Source organism: Hippocampus zosterae, chromosome 2, assembly GCF_025434085.1.
Source record: "Hippocampus zosterae strain Florida chromosome 2, ASM2543408v3, whole genome shotgun sequence".
Classification (NCBI taxonomy): domain Eukaryota; kingdom Metazoa; phylum Chordata; class Actinopteri; order Syngnathiformes; family Syngnathidae; genus Hippocampus; species Hippocampus zosterae.
This window is the reverse complement of record NC_067452.1, coordinates 25,005,578-25,015,653: the sequence shown is the minus strand read 5'-3', so window position 1 is coordinate 25,015,653 and position 10,076 is coordinate 25,005,578. Positions and strand designations below refer to the sequence as shown.

General features: G+C 40.5%; 1 protein-coding gene across 2 annotated transcripts in view; it reads right to left on the bottom strand.

Annotated features, from left to right (window-relative positions):
• The window catches only part of LOC127595520 (cadherin-4-like), a 244,865-nt gene that overhangs the window by 45,693 nt on the left and 189,096 nt on the right, over positions 1–10,076 (bottom strand). For both annotated transcript variants that reach the window (XM_052057102.1, XM_052057103.1), the window contains 2 exons: positions 8,188–8,360; positions 3,411–3,548 (listed from right to left, as the gene is read on the bottom strand). In XM_052057102.1, coding sequence (XP_051913062.1) covers positions 3,411–3,548; positions 8,188–8,360 — 311 coding nt within the window. The remainder of the gene's footprint in view (positions 1–3,410; positions 3,549–8,187; positions 8,361–10,076) is intronic.

Sequence of the window (10,076 nt, the reverse complement as noted above, 5' to 3'; positions counted from 1 at the left end):
CCCACAGGATCATTTAAAAGTGAAAAATGCATAAAAGACATGGAATGAATATTTTTAATACGATGCAATTCATGGAGTATCCGAAAGGGGACACCCTGTTTTGATCAGAGAAGAAGACAACAGCAGTCTCACTATGTCACTGAGACAGACCCCAAACCAGCAGACGCTATCAAGGAATACTTTTTCTTTACACATTTAACAGCACTCTCCTTAGTTTCTAAGGCGTAGGCAGGGATTAAATTTAGATTTTATATGCACATGTTCAAATGGTTTTTAAAATCCTTTATCAATCTCATTTAATCTTAAAATGCATTACTATATTTTTCAATACCATATTACTTGTGCCTTTGTACAATCAGTGGGCTCAGTTGCAATGCATTAACAGTATGTGAATGAGTTGAGTTGAGATGATAAAAGTAAATTGCAGATTTGTCTAGGGAAATCTAAGGTGCGTCATGAAATGTTTTGTAAAAGATATGCTCATTAAATTGTAACATTTTTTGAATGTTCTTGTGCTTCTTTAGACCAAAACAAAGGAAAGACATGTTATTCTGGTTATTAATAGCAGAGTATGGTATAATTTTAACGGTTCGGCCCACTTGACATTTACTGACATTTGACATTTATTGTGGCCCACAATGTGAAACGAGTTTGACACCCCTGATCTAGATCAAACATTGATTGCTTCATTTGCAAAATGAGAAAATGTGTTTGCCGAAATGATTAAAAAAACTGCATGGAAAGGATTTAAGTGATTTATTGTTTATATATGATTGCTGTATATGATGGAAATCATACTGCAAAAGAAGCGGTTATCATTTTTCCAACCCAAATATTAGTAAATGCAATCGGGTTATCTCCTTAAAACAGGGCATTGTTAATGTTCTGTGCATGCTCTTATTTTATCCGCAAATAATCTTGGTCTTTGTAGTACAGCAAGTATGCGTATGCTCTGCATCCTCATCATAGCTTTCATTGACATTGAGTTAAGGTGAGCGCTGATCTTAGACCGTTCATTTTTTGGGTCCAAAAACATTCATTTCTGGCTTTTCTGGATCGTGCTGGAGAGGATTCTGCTCCATGCATTCATTGATTTGATGAATACACTTTATGAAAGTACAGCATTGTTCCGACAGAGGTGTGAACATTTGCAACAGTTGGTAAAGGTAGCAAAATGCGCATTCACATCAGGATTCGCCTGGGTTTGTTAAAAATCGGAAACTTTTGCAAAATGTTCACCAGACATTCGCTAACAGTTTTTGTGTTTTTTTTCTTGTTGCAAGGAAATTTTGACCATGCACTACAATACATTTTTATTTTTATAGTGCTTTTACAACATTTTTCCTTGTGACAAGAAGGGGACAGGTGAATGCCTGCTGACAGCTTGTGACCTTGAACAAACATTGACGAGAACGCAACATTTGCTACCTTCGCAAACACTAGCAAATGTTTGTTGCTCAGTGGGAAAGGGGCTTAGTGGACCATAGTCGTGTGAAAACACTGAAATGTAAAGTGGACGGTATCTGCATAAGTACGATAGGTGATGAGCAAGAGGCAGCTATGAAATAGAGGTGGTCCTAGAATGAACCATTGTGGAACCCCCCTTGTGATCTTTTTTTTTTTGCTCAGACTCATGACGACCAACTGAGTACTAATATACCACCAAATATATAACCAAACTTTGTTCATCGATGCCATCTGAACAACGAAAATCTTGTACATGAGATATAAGATATATCTCATGTATGAGATATATCTTATACACAGTACAATAAACCTGTATCATTTATCCACACAACGTGTAACCTTCCTGCAAGTATATCAGCTTAGTGCTTAATCAAACAGAACCAGATTTTACCAATGGTAATCACAATTGTAAATTGAGACAAAATCATCATTATCCCGGTTTTTATTCAAATTCAGATTTTGATCATGTAAAATGGCTGCCTTGGCTTATTAAAAGGAGGGAAAACAGTGCTTTGCAAGACCTGTGGCGTTTATAGCAGACACTAAATATTTGCATATTCGCAACCAAATGACTTTTATGCAAACCCACCATCCAAAAAGGGCTGATTTATGATTCGATCGGGAGAAATTGCTCTGCTCATGAAGCTCTGCTAAATTTTATCTTCAATAACCATGATAGCAATAACTTTGCTGTTGGGCAATGATTGAAATGCACTCAAACTAAAAGTTAGACAGTATGAATCTTTTACTGGCCGGCAACATCAATACGCCACCGTCACAGTAGAAGTTTTATGTAGGCAGAGGAGCGTGTTCAGATCTGGGCTGATTTACAACAGCCCATGTCTTAGCTTTATCACCATTGCTGAAAAAATAGCTCCTGAAATTGAATAATCCGTCATTAACTCATCACTTCTTTTGTCTTGGCGTACACAGCATGGTGGGCTAATCATCAACTTATCATGTTCTCTTTGCATCTTTCATTTATTACTTTTAACTTCAACTGGCCACTCACTGAACAGTTCCTTTACGTCGGACACATGCTACCACATTAACTCTTATAGGGTCTTAACAGACTTGGGGGTAAATGCTAATGCTAACTCCTCAGCGACCATCTCAAAGAGCTGCTTGATTCTGCCAAGCTCAGTGCCTTTCAGACCGACGGCCCATCGTTCACTTCCCTGCAGGACTTCACACAACAGACAACTTGTTCCACTGCAGCACATCACCTGTCCATCTTTGACACAACACTTGTAACATTCTATCAAAATCAACATGTACGATTGGTTCTGCATTCCAGCACTTGACCAGACTCTACCATTAAGCCACACTAAATATTGATCACTGCGACATGATACAGTGTACCACACTTTTTAATAACCCTAAATCTCCTGGGGTTTTTTTTCATACTGAATTGATGGCACAGCTGAACTGACACCCAGCCTGCTTCCCATCACCCGCCCCATTCAAAAGCTGATATGATCCATTACAATGCGGACTTTAGACTTTTCATATTTACCTCTCAAACATTAATGACCTAGTCTAATGTAATCATTATTCTACATATCACCATTATGCCAACAACCATGGACCATTTTTCTGGCTCCATGTTTGGAGTGATGAAAATCAATGATATGGATTCATCATTTCCTTGTGTGTATGCATCTGTACTTTGCTTCGGGATAAGAAGAAGGAGCACTTGTTGCACTTACTACACGACACTAACGCTCTTCCTTATTTTCTCATTTGCCATTGTCGTTCTCCTGGCGATCTGCCCAGAGAACCTCACTATAATTCTTTGTCATTCTTTGTCTTCAGAAATTTACTCTGGTTTATCTCACATCCATGATGAGTTCATAAATGGCAGTTTGCCCCTGGGTTCGTAATGCTGTGACATACTCAAGGACCATTGATTGTTCTCTAGTGCTGCATTTGCAGCCACTCACCGTTCTGGAGGTCAGCATGGGGGGGTTGTCGTTTATGTCGGTGACCGTGATAATGGCGGTGGCCGTGTTGGAAAGACCAAAATTCAGGTTGCCCTCCATGTCCGTGGCTTGAACGATTATAGTGTACTGGGACACTTTCTGTGAAGGCGAAAACAAAGGACAACAGTGTACTTAGTGTTCAGCTGGAGGTACAAAAACAAGTTGTCAGAATGACTTTTTTGTGTTATAACGACTAGTTGCCCATATTGAAAACACAGAATCGCAGGCTTTTCACTTGACTGTAACCTCCTAAGCTTGGCTTCATGCAATCTTAGCCCTGTCTTCTCGCAATATTATTAACAGTGACATCGCCAAATTCAGTGCCACTGATGGACAGATGTGGAGACAACGATATATCAGACTAAGATTAATTGACGATCTGTGAAGCAATAGAATGATAAATGCCATTCCATATCTTAAATGATACAATATCGCTTAACTGGAAGATGAAAAATGTGGCTGTTGTAGTGTTGTATCTGAGGGTATTTGTGAGCGTCTGCGTGTGCCATCCCCTCCCTCGCCAATGTTTTTCTTCGTTCCCTCTCTCTCCTGCCCTCCTGTATTTCTTACAGTCCCACGGTGCAGTTAATGGGCTGCGGGAAGGATGGAGCCCCACAACTGCCTGTCTGGATAACGTGTCTTGTCACAGGAATTCCAAATTACATTTCCAGTGTCTCCTAACCTGCTAATTACAGAGTAAACATCCCAATTAGGCCATGATGCCACATCAGGAGGGTCAGACAGCTTCTTACATTTCTGCTCTTGATGCTCGACGAGATGCTGAAATTTACACGCACACCCTCATTACCTCACATGCACAAACACCACTCACAAATGTCCGTGTGCGCGCACACACACACACACACGTGCACACGCACACGCATGCACACACACGCATCTCTCCTTTGCAAGTCTTATTTAGAGGTGGTGTGTGCTTGATTGTCCCATCAGCCAGCGTACGGCCTGTACACAGCACTCACGCTAATTAGAAAGAAAAGAGCACATGAGTGGAGGCGAAGAAGCAGTTGGGGGATACAGTTGAAGCACAGGGAAAGGGGATTACCAAAAATAGAACCATTTTTTTTTTGTTTTGGTTGTTGTTGTCAGTTTTTTTATTTTGTTTTGTTTTGTAGAGTCCAACATACCCAACATGGAAACTGCAGAAAGGGGAAAAAGAAGCACAGAAAGTTTCACGGTTTCAAGGGGCATACGTGCTGACTATATGTGGACCAGTATAACACTGTCTGAATAATCTCGCGCCACCTTGCCTCTCTGAGCTCATCCGCCCCTACACACCTGCCCGATTTGTCTTACTGTTTATTGTGCATGTTAAATTGCTCCATGTACATCACTTTGTATGCAGCGATGGCTGTTTGAAAGTGCTCTATAAATACCGTTTATGTTTCGGGGATCGGGAACCCCCACGCTGGTTAGGAGAATTCTCGACTACTCTCAAAGGAAAGTGCCAGAGGAGGATAAACAGGTATGTTATTCATATAGCAAAGAAATTACAGATGCATGCACAAGTAAGCATAAAAAACATGAATACATATGCAACCAAGCATTTGTTAATACATTTATTTTTGAAAGAACACAAAAAAATCCTCACTTCTTTTGCTGTCCAACAGCACATGTCCAAGGCTAACTACCTCCCCCGTTCACATCACCACACGTTACAACTTTACTGATGGCACAACGCTAGAAGTCACAGATAGCTTCAAGTAACTCTGCTTTGAATTCAACTCAATGCATTCAGTTGACATCAGCCAGGAATGTGGTCACGTAGCAAATCCTTCAAGTGGCAGTGAGCTCCATACCTACCAGTACTACTCTACAAATGTAAGTACGCTGAAACAACAATTGGCTCATCTCACCGACACATCACCATGGATGCCACCGATCATCACCATGGCCGACCACGGCTAAACCCGACCTGCCATTTCAAGACCCATCAAGAGTAGTGGCAGTATATTGTATGTGTGGGTGTGTGTGAGCCTGTTTCAGAGTAAGTGTTTTAAACCCATGAGCTATATCTGCAGTGCAGATGTACAGAACATAAGTAAAACCCCGACACTGCATGTAGACATTTTCACCCTGTGTCCCGCTCCCATCCTGGCGGACTCATCTTGCGTTCGTGTCTTCTATAGTTACAATTTATCCCACATTTACTCGACTCTATCCAAAGGCTCCCATATGCAGTCTTTCAGTTCATCTTTGTTTTCATCCTCCATCCTCTGGTGTGTCATTTGTCGAGTTTCGATGTAGTCATTACATGGATTTTTTTTTGCCTGGCAGACAGGTGTCAAGGGCATTGCTTCTCTACTGTTTTCCCTTCTCTCTTTACCACACATGCATGAGACAGAGTGGCCGTCTGCAGCATGATGTGTCGCTAATAGGTCTGTCAGTGGGGACAGGTAGTGAGGAGGATGTGTCTCACAGCTAAGTCACCGCCACATCTGAAATACCAAAATAAACACATTTGGATCTTGTCACAACTTCTATGACTGGCTCCACAAACAATGTGACCAGAGAAGAACACTATTCCTAAAAAACAAACAAACAAAAAAAAAAAACATGTGCCTTGAAACATGTTAAACACTGACATTTGGACTTATTGGCTGCTTATTTGTTACCAGGATAATTTTAAAACTATATCATCAATTTGCAGATAACATAACCATTGCAAATTGGGGTTTGATCCGGAAACCTAAAATGTTCAGATTTTTCGTCAATTTTCCCATACAAACCTCCTCAGGATTTAAAATGAAACAATCAATGTTATTTAAGTGAGGACTCTCAGGTACTAGTGCTTTCAGTCTTAAAAATAAGGCATTCGGGAATCGCACGATTGAAAAAAAATATATTTCCAAGGACTGAAAAATATTTGGCACATTTTGAAACGTGCCAAATATCATCAGATATTCCATCATCAGATTTTTGTGTGAGTTTCCCCACATGATGCTTCCACCATCATTTGCTGCTTATTTGTTGCTTTGTTCATCTCAGTCTTCAGTTTGTTTTATTAAATTATTACAGCGTAAAATGAATCACTCCATAGAGGGATAGGTTGACAAGGGCCAATTCAATGTCCACCACGATCACCAGATCACCCACCAACCCACTCACATAAACACATGCACTGCTGACACCATTTAAATTCATCAGACAAAGTTGCCAACAAATTGAGAACAAGGACTTCTGAGCCAAAGCGTGAAGTGTAAAATCCTACTGCAGATGACAGGGAATGTCTAAATGCTAAGGCTCACAAATTTTAGCAGATAAGCGACTTTATTTTCGACTTTGTTTTCTATTGTAAATCTAAGTGAAGCTACATATTCTTCACCTTAACGACTGTATGAATATTTCTACTCTTCAATGGATATATATACAGTATAAAAATAAAAAAATTAAACAATAAAAATTAAGTTGAAAAAATTACACTGGTCAATAAATCTTTGCGGGATTGGATTTTTTACACCGATTTCAAAATATGCCCAAATTTTTTCTCGCGCACATCAGGTTTTAATAATAATAATAATGATATGAACATTAATAATATGTAATATAGTAATATTTATGGGTTAAGGGTTATGTTTAGCAACATTTTTTTTGCTATAAATGAAAACACATGGTAACATTTGTTAGCTTTTACAGATCAACAGAAAATGAATTCAACATTTTTTAGAAGCATTATCAAAATATATTCAGAGACACATAAAGCCATCTCTGATTAAAATTTGCTGAACGTCATCATCAAAAAGTAATCTTCATTACAATCAAAACCTTGACTGGTCAATCTGACAAAAATCAGGCTTAGCTGTCCAAATACTTGTGCAAGTGACTAGATTGTCTTTGTTCTGAACACTGCCGCACGATCTGGTCAACTATAACGTTCTTGCAAAAGAGGTAGAGTCCTGTCAAAGTAATCAGTGATTAGGGACAAGGCAATCAAGAATCTTCTTAGTTTGAATATACAGTATGAAACAATGATTATTCTTTGATTCTTGCCTCTTTCATCGGGAACCGCTTCTACCAGCAAAGGGTCCGTAGGAATAGGTGTGATAATTGTATTATAGTCGCTGTTTTGATGTATGTGTTCTGTTGTGTTAGTTATTTTATGTTACAGCTGCAGCTGTTGTGAAAGCGCTACATAAATAAAGGGATATTGTCCATCCATCCATCCATTTTCTGAACCGCTTTATCCTCACAAGGGTCGCGGGGCATACTGGAGCCTAGCCCAGCTGTCATTGGGCAGTCAGTGGAGTACACCCTGAACTGGATGCAAGCCAATCGCAGGGCAAACATAGACGAACAACCATCTGCGCTCACACTCACACCTAGGGACAATTTCGAGTGGTCCATGTACCTGCCATGCATGTGGGAGGAAACCTGAGTACCCGGAGAAAACCCACGCAGCCAGGGGAGAACCTGAAAACTCCTCACAGGAAGGCCAGAGCAGTAATAGACCATGCACCTCTGCACTGGGAGGCCGACACATGAATCCGTCGAACACCAGGCCGCCCAAAGGTATATTGTACAGTATTGCATTGTATTCATCATTTGAAAGAAGCGGGTTCATAACAGTGACTAATCGGGGGCTGCAATTCAACTAAAACTCTTAGCTTTTTTGTGTGGGAGGGCGGAGGGAATGTATGATACAGAACAGAAGAATAAAAGAGAAAAACGTAAGCTCAACTGAAGGAAATTCAGTCAGCAGTTCTTCCAATGGGATACCTACCTCTCGATCGAGCCCAGGCGCCACAGTCACAATATCCCCCGTCTCACTATTGATGGTGAACATGTTTGGGATGGGACTGTGTGGTTTCTGGGACAGTATTCGATAGCGCACCATTCCGTTGGCCGTTGTGTTGTCGTCAGCATCAAAGGCAGACAGGTGCATGACATAGGTTCCTGATAAAGACACACAGAATGTCAAACACAACAGTAGGCGCCACGAATAAAATACTGGAAATAAACATGCATCCATCCATAGTTTTTATCTCATTCGGGTCATGGGTGGACTGACAATTTTGGCTAACTTTTGGGAGAGAGACAGGGTCCACTTCGAACTGGACAGTCAATGAATGAATGGACCTTTGGGTTTAATAGCATTGATTTTCTACCACTTTCCTGATAAAGTCTCAGTTGACTTCCGATGAGGGATGCTTTTGTTTCTTTGTCTTTTTTTTCCACATACAGAGGCCAAATTATCAAAATAATTACTGCTCAAAATTTCTGGGTAAATAGCCGCGCTTATTTGACCACTGGGACAATGCACTATAGACTGCATTGAATCTTTAGATATTGGAAATAATTCTTACTGTTCCATTCTGTCATGCAGTAAATAAGTCAGGTGTGAAAATCTACTGCAGAGGACGAGCAAGTGCAGTGCGACGCATTGAGGCAGCTGTAAATGTCTGCTTAGTTTACTTGTGGAGGTAAAGAAAATGAGAATCAAAGAAATGACGCGTTTAAATAGAACTAAGCTTCCGCCTGACACATCACATTTTAAATATTGTCTTATCATTGTAGATTAGCTGCCTTTACATCAAATGAGTCAATCCCACTCTGTGAAAGAAAACTAAACCATTCAGTTTGTTTACCTTCCACCCCAACTCTGACATACTTTAACTGTGGAGGATTACTCCCCATCAGCCAGTCTCCATATCTGCCTGCTTCTCCCAGAGTCAATTCTAATTGGCAGTGATAGTGATATTACGGCAGTGACGGCTCCTGTCCGAGGATAATTGCAACCACATCTCCTATTTCAAACTTCATTACATTTCAAAGCAACAATTTGTAAATGACGGGGCCAAGGGGAGCACTCTGAGGGCCTCACAGCAAGAAGCAAGAACCGACTGAAAGATGAGGGAAAAAAAAAAAAAGAATCGGCCCCTGCTCATTTTGGATTTAAGTGGAGGGACAATCAGTCCTTCACCCTACGCTTTTCTTGTGGAGATAAAGCGATAGATAGATGGAAAGAAGATGAAGAATGTGTCACACATTGCCGAGGTAATTACATTAAGCCGCACTCTTAAGGGGTTTAACGTAAGCCCTTTGTACGGGCATCCTAAGCCGTGCCTGACAGGATTAAGTCTCTGTAATGACTCTTTAATTTGCAAAGTAATTCAAGTCTGTAATTGGCCTTCCACCGAAACCACTGGAGCAAAAAATATTCTAAAACTCACTTTTGTGATTATTGTTTAGCTGAATGGTACACACACACACACACACACACACACACACACACACACACACACACACACACACACACGCATTGAAGTGTCTGGTGCACAGCGGGGACAAAATCAAGAGAGAGAAGAAGGAAGAGAGGACTAAAGCTTGGTAATATAGCACAATGTCGATCCATCCATTTTTTTTTTAATAGCGCCTGCCCTCATTTGGGTCACGGGTGAACTGGCGCCTCGCCCAGCTGTCTTTCAGAGAAACAACTGTACATTTGTCAGTTCTTGCATGTTTTTGGAACGAGAGAAGAAGCGAAAATGCCCTGAGTAATAATAATTATGCGGTTACTGAGATGAAACACATATAAGAACACTCTTGTTTGAAGACATGAAGTGACCCAATGTGGTACTTTGAATCCTGCGTCTCCATCCTGAGTACCTT